An 11477-nucleotide genomic window follows, 5' to 3' on the forward strand; every position below is an offset into this window, starting at 1 on the left:
CGCAGACTCCATGCTTTCTCCCTACTCAGATCATGCAAATCTGCCTCCCCACTTAACACTTTCCTGGGCAAGGTGCAACACTCCCAGGCTGTCATCACCTTCTAGGAGAAGATGAACACCCCTGGACAAACCCTGCAGATGAAGAGATGCCCAGATTAATGCCCCTGAAGCATCATGATAATGGGCTTGGCTCAGCATGTTGGGAGGAGGACCAAATGCCCATCTCTTCTCAGGGAAGGATGGCCTCTGAATTCTGCCCTGTGGCATTCAGAAGCAGACTTGTCCCTGGTCCAATCTTCTGCAAATTCCCTAAGAGGCACACTATCAGGTTGCTGGGCCCAGGGCCTGGAAAACTTTGAGTTTTTCACTGAATTGGCCCCCATGCCCTTCTTCACAGTGAGTGTGTGTGGCTATGAGGAAGACTGTGTGCATACATATGAGTACACACATCTCAGTCCTGGGTATGACAATGTATATGGGGAAGACCAGAGGTTATAGGAAACAGGTCTCATAAATAACAGCTAGGTTCGGGCAGATGGAAGGAAGGCCTTCCTGAACTTGCCCGGGGCAAATAGAGGCACATGTGCAGAGGTGAAACACAGGGCTCCAAAGTCAAGCTGCCACTTATTGGCTGGGGGCCTTCAGCAAGTTCCTTAACTTCTGTGCACCTCGGCTTCTTCATCTATAAAATGGGAAAAGTACCAACACCTTAGATTTGTCATAAAAATGAAATGAGAGAATGCATGTAAAGTTCCAGGCTCAAAATAAGTGTTTAATAAAGGATATCTATTTTATTCCTTTATAATGAGGATGATGATAATGATAGCTGGAGGTACACAGTGGTCTTTAATGAATGCTATCTACAGTGAAAAGGACCTGTTACAGCTTGTCTATCTGTCTGTCTGTCCAGCACTGTAGTTTGCTCTACTTTAGAAAAACACTGGGCAATATCTTCTAAAACTATACCTATGCCTACTCTTGTAAGTATTCACTCAAGAATAATAAAATGCCCTTCGCAAAAAAACATGTACAAAAATGCTGACAACAGGGGCGACTGGGTGGCTCAGTCAGTTAAGCGTCCGACTTCCGCTCAGGTCATGATCTCGTGGTCTGTGAGTTCGAGCCCCACGTCGGGCTTTGTGCTGAAAGCTCAGAGCCCAGAGCCTGTTTCAGATTCTGTGTCTCCCTCTCTCTCTGACCCTCCCCCGTTCAAGCTCTGTCTCTCTCTGTCTCAAAAATAAATAAACGTTAAAAAAAAATTAAAAATGTTGGCAACAGCTTCATTTATGATATCTCAAAACTGGAAACAATGCAAATGTTCAACAATAGGTGAACAGATAAGCAACTTATGGAATATTACACAGCAATAAAGAGAAATTAATGTCTGACATATGCCACAAAGATGAATGGCTATCAAAAATATGTTATGCAGTATGTTTTCACTCATATGTGGAACTTGAGAAACTTAACAGAAGGCCATGGGGGAGGGGAAGGGGAAAAATAGTTACAAACAGAGAGGGAGGGGGGCAAACCAAGAGACTCTTAAATTAAGTGTTTAATATTAAGAGAACAAACTGAGGGTTGATGGGAGGATGGGGGAGAGGGGAAAGTGGGGGATGGGCATTGAGGAGGGCACCTGTTGGAATGAGCGGAATCTACCCCCAAAACCAAGAGCCCATTGTATATACACTGTATGTTAACCAATTTGACAATAAATTATATTATGTTATGCAGAAGAAACCAAACACAAAAGAGTACATGTTGCCTGCCCCATTTATATGCAGGCAAAGTTAATCTATGGTGGTAGGAATCAGAATACAGTTATCTTTTGGGAGCAGGTATTGAAGAGGAAAAAATATAAGGAAACCTTCTGAGGTGACAAAAATGTTAACATTCCATATCTTGATCAGGGTGGTGGTTACATGGTGCACTGTAGATAAAAATAATCACACTGTATACTTGAGATGCTTATTGTTTACATATGTAAGTTATACAGCATACACACACACACACACACACACACACACACACACACACCCCAACTTAGCATGAGGGAAATCTTCAGAATGCAAAACACAAAACTCAGCCCTTCTCTCTCCCTTCTTCCAAACTTCATCAAAGATAGGAATCTAAAACTGCCCTCCTGCACAAAGGCTCCTTACACGGCGCCCATTTGTAGAAAAAACACTTGATCAGGGAATGAGGACCAAGAGGAAGGGCTCTTTCAGCCACCCCCTCTTGGGCCTACTTGGGACTCCAGACAGCAGGCCTTACATTTAGCTGGCTGCTGCAGATGCAAAGCCATTCTATTACTAGTAAAGTTTAGTTTAAATGTTTCACACAGGTCCTCACCATGATCAGGGAACCAGGAAGGTGTCCTGTGTCCTAGCCTAAGGTCCAGCAGCATGGCTGTGCAGCTGTAATGAACAGATAGCCCCAGATGGCAGAGGACTCTTGGATCCTGAGCTGCCCCCACCATGGTCCAGCCACTCTTCCCTACCTCCAGTCCCTTTCTTGGAAATTTCAGCTTCACTACAAGGAAAGTGGCATCTCTCAACTCTCTCCATGGAGTGGAGGCATTCTCCAATGCCATTAGAGTGCATTAAACCAATCCTGGTGGGAAGCACTGAGTGAGAACTGAAGGACAGAGTCTCTACCCTTCAAGACTTACAGTCTGGGTGTGGAGAAAGGCAACAAGGCAACTTTAAACAACAACACTCTCAAGCATGGGGCAGGAGTGCTGGTGGCAACGCACTCACTGTTCAGGGCTGAACAAAATGGCTTTTGGCCATGGGAGTCATGGCCATGGGATACCAAAGGAAGCAGGTCAGCAGCTCCTGCCACCCTAGAATTCTCTCTCTGGGAGCACTCCAGAAGTCTTTGGAGAGAGAAGGTCCTGCAGGACTCATGAACCAGCCCCCTCTGCCTTTTTTCCCTAAGTTAGGCTCAGCCAGGAGAAATGGCTACAACAGCCCCCACAGTCTGCCTGGTAAAGGGTAGGGCACACTCTCCTTGGGACAAAGAGGTGCTAGTGAACTTGAGGCCCAACATCAGTGAGGTAAGGAGAAGCCCAGAACTCCAGCCTACTGCCTCCCAGCCCAACCACCCAAGGGATGAGGGGGGTAGGATCCACTAAGATACCAACTGGAAACAGCTCTCATCAAACAGCCATTCCCCAGAATGGGTAGTGGCCTCTCTCCCTCTCTCCCTCTCCTTCTCTCTCCACTTCCCTCTTCTCTCACTCTTTCTCCCAAGCACATATTTGGGTAAGTGACTGCTAATCCCAACCTGGCAGAATAATATGGCTGGCCTGGGGGCACTGTGTGGGTGTGCAGAGGAACCAAGCACCAGGCTGCAGCCTGTCAAAGTGATAGGGAGCTCAGCTACCAAACAGAGAGGAAGCCTGTGTGAGTGGCCTGTGTGTGTTAAAGTATGTGACAGAGTGACGCCTGGGTGGCTCAGCCAGTTAAGCCTCTGACTTCAGCTCAAGTCATGATCTCAGTTTGTGGGTTTGAGCCCCAAGTCAGGCTCTGTACTGACAGCCTGGAGCCTGCTTCGGATTCTGTGTCTCCCTCTCTCTCTGCCCCTCCCCTGCTCATGTTTTTCTTCTCTCTCTCTCTCTCTCTCTCTCTCTCTCTCAAAAATGAATAAACATTAAAAAAATTTAAATAAAGTGCATGAGGGTATGTTCTGTACCTGAGCTTCTTAAAGAACTCTGAGCAGCAACATCACCAAGGGAATATCCAGGTGGCAGCCCAGTCACTCTAACCCCAGGCCAAAGACATCAGAGAATCAACAGGCTTCTAGAAGTCAGACTTGCAGATGTGGACTCAAGAGGTACTCTGTGTCATGAGATTGCTGAGTGCCCAAGTGTGTAAGGAGGCTTAAAGTGCAGGCATCAGAGTGACATGTTTTCCACCAAAATGTGCAGGATCTGAACTAATATATGTAACAGGTGAGTGTGAGAGAGTAGTGGGTAAAAGAGAACCGGAGGGGATACACGGTTGATTGGAGAGAAGTGATGGAGGAATGTAACGGGATTAGAAAGACCTGGAGTCCACGGGCATGTAGATGGGGCTAGGAGTAGCGCTAACAGGTGAGGCGTGCAGTTGTATAGGGATGTACTGATGAACGCATCCAGGCTTCCTTTTCCCGCCTTGCGCACGAAAGGCCCACAGGAGAAGGCTGCAGCGGGCTCAGTTCCTCGGTCCTCGCGCGGGGCGGGAATCCGGTGTTTATTTCAGGGCCCCGCCAGGAAAGGGCACCGCGGGACCAGGTTCGAGGCAGCCCGCGGCAACACGGGGCCTGCTGAATCGCGCCCGGGAAGCGCTGCCTGCCTCCGGGCCCCTGGGCCGTTCACCTGGCAGGACCCGGCCGCCGGGATCCCCAGGCGCAGCCCCTTCCTCGGCTGTTGCAGGATTCCGGGCCGTGCGAGAGAAGCGTCTTCCTCCATCCCTCCGTCAGATCTTAGTGAATTGCTCGCGCCGGCTATCCGGCCTTGTGGGAGCAGGGCAGGTGCGGGAGCGGACGCCGCGCCCCGTCGGCGGGTCTCTGGCACTGCGTCCGCAGGCGGCGCCCGGGCGGGAAGACCTGCAGAAGGGACCGGCGGTTTCTGAGCGGCAGCTGCAGGCCCCCGGGAAACCCGGGCGGAGAGGCTAGAAGCTCCGCTCCGCCCTCAGAGGTGGGCACCGCCCCGAGGTCACTGAGCTGGGGGCGGGCTTCGCCGCAATGCCGCGGGGAGAAAGAGGATGCCCCCCCCCCCACAAGCCTCGACTTGGACTGCCTGCCCGACGGGATCCCCACCCCGCCAGGAAGCGGGGCCCTACCCAGCCTGCCTGAGACGGTTGAGAAGTAAACCAAGGCGCGCCCCACCGCTTCCTGGAGAGATCAATACCTGAAAGGAGCAGGACTCCTGTCCACTCAGAAAATTCTTTAGAAGAACTCCTTCCTTTACCCCCACCCCCTACGCACGCGCGCGCGCACACACACACACACACACACACACACACACACTCTTTAAAAGCTGAAAAGGGAGCCGAGTTTGGAATTCGGGGAAGTGATGACACACACAACAATGCTGTTACACCTGGCTGCTGCAGGCCAGCAGCGGAAATGCCTGCCAGGGGGAGAAAGAGACAGAGAGCCAGCCTGGGTGGTCAGAAAAAAAGAGAGGACAGAACACACACACACACACAGGTTGGGGCTGGACCCAGCTGTTTTTTCCCCTGCCCAGGCCCAGGGGGAGGATGGGCACTGGGGTCAATCTGCAGCAGCCCCAAACCTAACCCACACTGCTCCCACCCATAGCCTGGGCGTGGATGGGGGTGAGGAAGAAAAAATACACCTGCACGCCTACTCAGGAGACAGCCACAGAGGTTATGAAGAGGTGCTGCTTGTCCTGGTGTATACTGGGAGCGGTGGGAGAAAACAATCAAGCTACTTTGAGATATTTTCAATGGTGGGTGGAAGAGGGTATTTACTGAGATGAGTTTAGGAGAGCCCTGCTCCCTCTAACTGTAATGGTCAGACCAAGCTGTCCTGCTGACCTCTCTGGAGTCATTTTCAAGAGGCTGAATTCCAAAGAGCTCCATCACCCTGTCCTCCTTTCCTTTAATCTCGGAATGTAGATCAGAGACCTGAGAGGGAAGTAGGCAGCACATGAAGGTGGCCATGGGTGCTGGGCCCACAGGCCACTAAGGGCTCTTCAGGCTTCCTCAGAGACTGGGCAGCCTAGGAGGAAGAGGTAGTAATGAGCACAGGGGCAGCCACTCCTTGCCTTCCAGACATAGGACACACCCCTGTATGACATCCATTCAGTCCACCTTCCTCCCCCAAAGTATCCTGACCTCAGTACCAAGGAGGTGGGAGCCTGGGGATTCAAAACACCAGCCATCTCTCTCACACTTTATGATTGCAGACTTTTTGTCAAAGCTAAGTTAAAACTGTTAAAAAGCACAGCTGCCTTTTCTGCCAGCATTCATTTTCCCTGAGACAATCTCAGGGTATGCAGGTGTAACTGGGGCCCATTCAGACTTCTGCTTAAGGCAGGTGAGCATTCATTCACCCCTCAGCCCTAGAGAAAGATCAGAACAAATGTCTTGTCAAGAGAGAGATTTGAACAAATGCCTCCCTCACAGCCTCTTGCTTTTCTTCCCAGTCTGTAACAGAATATTGACAAAAGAAGGGGGAAAGGGGGAAGTGATGAAAAGAAGGAAGAAAAGAGAGAGGGGAGGAGAGAGAAAAGAGAGGAAAAAGAAAGAAGATCCCGGAACCACGTTTACTGCTGGATGATACACATGTACCCTTACATATCTGTAAGTATAAATGTTTTACCAGAAATATAAATCGCACCTTGTCCGTGTGCATACCTGTGTTTTTGCACCAGTACATGTGTCTCAAAGATAGACCCTCCCCATGACCTCTATATGTGATACCGGTGCACATGCAAATAAAATCCCCCAAAGCCCCACAGCAACAGTCACACCGTGCAGGAGCAGGACTAGAGTAGGGTCTGCTTGGTGTTGTTAAAGCACACATACAACCCTACCCGTAGGATTACAACGCGGATTCTGAGGAGGCTCCCTAGGTCCAGGGGCAGCGCAAGGAAAGGTCAAGGGGCTTCGGGTGGAGCTTCTGGGCACCCCTTCCCGATCCTCTCCTCAACCCCATTTGGCCCAGTCACTCTGAAAGCGCCACGGACAGGCCAGGCCAGGCCGAGGCTTCTTGGTTCGGTGACCCTCGTTTCTAGGCTGATTTTCCCAAAGCCACCGCGCAGCTCTCTCCACCCCACCGCCATCCAGCCCCCTCCCCGTCCCGCCCCTCCCCCAGCCCCAAGCTAGAATTTTAGCCCCGAGACCGCCGCAAAGGGCAGAGCAGAGGAGTCGTTTTCCTTCACCTGAAAGCCGCGAGGAGGCTTGGCGCGCCTCTCCTCGCTAGGGCCCGAGCTCCCTGGGCACTGGCCGAGTGCGGACGGACCCCGCCGGAGCCCTCGGCATCTCCCGGCCCAATCCGCAGAGCCAGCACCCGCGGATTGCAAGGGCTTGCGAAAGCGTGAGCCCGGTCGTCCGCCGGGCCCCCTCAGCTCGCTGGGAGGGGGCAGGCCGGTCCGGGCTGTGCGGGGCGTTTACAAAAAGTGACTTGGAGATGAACTCGCCCGTGCGCGACTGGCCGCCCCGCTATAGGGGCGAAGGCGCCTGACGCAAGCGGAACTCCGCGGAGCCCATACGAATCAGAACTGAGCGAGGCTCCTGGCGCACTAGGGACTCCAGGAGGCAGCTCCGCCAGAGACGCGGGTCGTGCCTCGGGAAACCGGAGGGTGGGGGGAGGGGAAGAGCGCCGAAAAGAAAACCCACCGAGGCGGGGACTGGCCTGGGCGGGGAGGGGCGGCGGGGCCGGAGCCCCTCTCTGCTGGGCGGACTCCCCATGGCCAGAGGCTGAGCTCCACTCCCGCCAGCCGCTCCCTAGGGGAAGGGGAAGAGGAGAGGAAAGGAGCGAGAGGCCGCCAGCGAGCGAGCACTGGCGGCATCCGCAGTCTCCAGAAGTTTGAGACTCGGCGGTGAGCGGACTTGTGCGCCCAGACTCTGCCGCGCCAGCGCCAAGGGAAAAGAGCAGGGGCTGCCTGGCCGCCGCGCACCGGCTTTGTCATGATGGCCAGCTACCCCGAGCCCGAGGACGCCGCGGGGGCCCTGCTGGCCCCGGAGACCGGCCGCGCAGCCAAGGAGCCCGAGGCGCCGCCGCCGCCGCCGAGCCCCGGCAAGGGAGGCGGCGGCGGCGCCGGGACAGCCCCGGAGAAACCCGACCCCGCGCAGAAGCCCCCGTACTCGTACGTGGCGCTCATCGCCATGGCGATCCGAGAGAGCGCCGAGAAGAGGCTCACGCTGTCCGGCATCTACCAGTACATTATTGCCAAGTTCCCGTTCTACGAGAAGAACAAGAAGGGCTGGCAGAATAGCATCCGCCACAACCTCAGCCTCAACGAGTGCTTCATCAAGGTGCCGCGCGAGGGCGGCGGCGAGCGCAAGGGCAACTACTGGACGCTGGACCCGGCCTGCGAGGACATGTTCGAGAAGGGCAACTACCGGCGCCGCCGCCGCATGAAGCGGCCCTTCCGGCCGCCGCCCGCGCACTTCCAGCCCGGCAAGGGGCTCTTCGGGGCCGGAGGCGCCGCGGGCGGCTGCGGCGTCGCTGGCGCCGGGGCCGACGGCTACGGCTACCTGGCGCCCCCCAAGTACCTGCAGTCCGGCTTCCTCAACAACTCCTGGCCACTACCGCAGCCGCCTTCGCCCATGCCCTACGCCTCCTGCCAGATGGCGGCGGCCGCTGCAGCGGCGGCCGCCGCCGCTGCAGCCGCGGGCCCGGGCAGCCCGGGCGCGGCCGCGGTGGTCAAGGGGCTGGCTGGCCCGGCCGCCTCGTATGGGCCGTACTCACGCGTGCAGAGCATGGCGCTGCCTCCCGGCGTGGTGAACTCGTACAACGGCCTGGGAGGCCCGCCGGCCGCCCCCCCGCCGCCGCCGCACCCTCACTCACACCCGCACGCACACCATCTGCACGCGGCCGCCGCACCCCCGCCGGCCCCGCCGCACCACGGGGCAGCCGCACCGCCCCCGGGCCAGCTCAGCCCCGCCAGCCCTGCTACCGCCGCGCCCCCGGCGCCCGCGCCCACTAATGCGCCGGGCCTGCAGTTCGCCTGCGCCCGGCAGCCCGAGCTCGCCATGATGCATTGCTCTTACTGGGACCACGACAGCAAGACCGGCGCGCTGCACTCGCGCCTCGATCTCTGAGAACCCAGCGCGCGCCGGCTGCGAGGATGCAGGGACGTGCGACGCCGGCCTTAGCCGCAGCCACCGCCTCCGGCCGGACCACGCGCCCTCTGTGGGGCCCTCTTCTGAGCCAGCGTCCAAGGCCCTCTGCGCCTCCTCGCTCCCCAGCTCCTCTCGCCCCTCTTTGTCTCCTCCGCTTCTCCTCCTGTTACTCGCCCCCCTGCCCTCTCTGCCCTCTCGCTCCTCCGGCCTGCAGGCCGCCTCTCCGTGCGCCTTTTGCAGGCCTCGTCTCCTCCCGACGCCCAAGCCTCCGGGCTGGACACCCCATGCCAAAATTCAGAACCGAGAGGAAGTGCCGGGGCCGAGGTGCAGCCGGGCGTCGGCCGTGCAGACCTCTTGGCCTTCTCACACAGGTCGGTGCGCTCGCGCTCGGCTTTCCCCGCCCGGCTGCCGCGCAGTCCTTGGCTGGAAGCGTCGGTCCGGGCGGGCAACGAGAACCCGCGCCGCCAGAGAAAGGGACAAACGTGTGTTTGCTCCACGCTCCACGTAGCCTCCTGGAGCAGCTCAGAAGCGGCTAGCCGGGGCCCACTGGATGGGGCGGGGGTTGGGCCCGAGCGGGGAGCGGGACTGCCTCGCGCGGCGGCCTGTGCGGGGGGTTTACAGCACGTCCGGCCTCAGAGACAGGCTGCGCGTCCTCCGTTCCCGGTCCCGGAGCTTCGGGAACCTCCAGGCCCCAGGCGGCTGGCTACAGTTTCGCCCAAAAGATCGGGAGGGCTGTTTTAGATAACATTTAAAAAATATTTTTTTAAAGAAAAAACTAACCGGGAAAACCGGCGAAGTATTGTGGCCTTGGAATTTGCTAAAGCAAAACATGAAAATCTCTTCCAGGAGATTTGAAGTAGAATTCCTGTCGGGCCTTCAGAAAGCTATGTTCAGAGAGGTAGGAGAATATGCTCAGTAAAAGATGGTTTCCTTTACGAATTGGGGGGGGGGGGGGGGTTCTCCCCTCTATCTAAAAACAAATCAAAAACAAGTTTCCCCGGATCTTCCGATGCAAGCCCGGAGTGCGGGGAGATCACTGCCTGCCTGGCGGACGCTACAGGGACGGCTTGTGCTCTCTCTGATTTTTGTTTTGCAAACGTCTTGCTTCTCCCACCTTGGGCAGGAGAAATGTGAAACCCGGCAGCAGTCGGACCAGGCGGGCTTGTGGCCCCGAGCCGGCTGGCCCGAAACCCCTAGACCTGGTTGTTCCGTAGTGTGTCGTTTTGGAGGACCAAATTTTCTAGAAAGAACTAGAGCACTTTTGTTGTTTTGTTTGTTTGTTGTTACTGTCTTGTCAATTCCCAAATAAATTTTTTGTTTTAACACGGACTTCTATTATTTCCGCTTCGCCTAAGTATGTTCAGCAGCTGGTTAAAAGAGGGAGATGTCCAGCAAAATTTTATACTCTTTCAGATAAATAAGAGTTGAGGGCAGCCCGAGTGGAGGGCGTTTGTGGTTGTCGCTGCTGCTTTGTTTTCCGGGAGATTGTTTTCTGTGTCATCGCTGGTCTGTTGCGGCTGTTTAACGTCATCAAAGAGACTTTATCAGTGGTTCGTTCACAAGGGGTAGGTGTAGGTAGGATTTGTTCGATTTGTGCAACTGTTCAGGTTTGTATTTTACCTCTTACACAGTGGTACTAAGTGTATGGACTGTGTTTTCATTATATTGAACTCATACGTTTATATTTTTCCAGACAAATATAGTAACTAGAAGAATTTATTCCAAATAGAGAAAATCCTGGTTGGGGAAATGTTCTGCAGGCTGCAAACCTCTGTACAAATGTAAGGAGCGACTTACATTGATTGCTTTATTATTTTTAATAATCAGAATTCATTTACCTTAAGATATGTGTAAGAGATTTAGGAGTATCAGAGAGGAATGGACACTGCATGGCTGTAGAAATCTAATTTTTTTCCTTCTTGTCCTCTACTGAGACTCTTCAAATAACGAATTCAGACTGGTGCTTCTGCACTGGCACACGGACACTTGACCATGTTGCAGACCCGGGAGCTCTAGGGGTATGATGGGTGGGCAGCCTTCATTTGGCTGATGGGATGACAGGTATTGGCTGGTTTTTCCCAGGACTGTGGTACAGCTTGGGCTGGACCCCGCTCCATCCATGTGTCCGTCACCACCCCTACTCAGGCCCCAGACAGTAGTGGCCACAGGTCCAGACTGACCAGCGGCCCAGGGGCACCTCGTGACAGGGACCAAGGCTACAGGCCTCCCACTTCAATCTATACTACTGGCCATGCTGTAAGATCATGGCGGGGGTGGGGGGGTGATCCCTGTTATGTGTTATTGGGCCCCAAGAGGAAGTAGCTCTGATTCAGGACACCTTTCCTCCCTTGGGTATCACCGGGGAGATTGGAAGGTGGAGGATAAAGCCATCGCTGTTCTGAGGAGCATCACCCTGTGCCCTCAACTGGAGCCTGCCAATGCCAGGGGAGCCGGAAAGAGCAGGCTGGTGAGGGAGGTTCAGCTGGGGTGAATAGCCCAAGAGACTGGTCAGGCCTAGTATCCGCGTGCTTCTAGTGAACCATTGCACCATTGTCTGGCTAAAAGGAGTTGCAGGAAAGAAAGTGGACTGCCGTGTGCTTGTCTGTCTGTGCTTTCTGTGGTGTGAACATGTATCCCATGGGCAGTTGTGTTGTCTATGCCTGCTGCAAATATGTG

At 55.1% G+C, this 11477-nt stretch overlaps 2 protein-coding genes across 2 annotated transcripts; one reads left to right on the forward strand and one right to left on the reverse strand.

The window, feature by feature from the left end:
* Positions 1-1656: 1656 nt before the first annotated feature.
* Positions 1657-7104, reverse strand: FOXL2NB (FOXL2 neighbor). Its single transcript, XM_078432578.1, is given in 4 exon segments — positions 1657-4279; positions 4281-4408; positions 4498-4590; positions 6896-7104. Coding segments are annotated over 4 exon segments (702 nt in total). The 5' UTR covers positions 6996-7104; the 3' UTR covers positions 1657-3898.
* Positions 7105-7389: 285 nt separating this feature from the next.
* On the forward strand, positions 7390-10130 carry FOXL2 (forkhead box L2). Its single transcript, XM_060638784.3, has one exon. It carries the CDS (start codon positions 7644-7646, stop codon positions 8778-8780), a length of 1137 nt encoding a protein of 378 aa, XP_060494767.3. The 5' UTR covers positions 7390-7643; the 3' UTR covers positions 8781-10130.
* The last annotated feature ends 1347 nt before the right edge of the window (positions 10131-11477 follow it).

The sequence above is a fragment of the Panthera onca genome, chromosome C2 (assembly GCF_046562875.1).
Source record: "Panthera onca isolate mPanOnc1 chromosome C2, mPanOnc1 haplotype 2, whole genome shotgun sequence".
NCBI lineage: Eukaryota > Metazoa > Chordata > Mammalia > Carnivora > Felidae > Panthera > Panthera onca.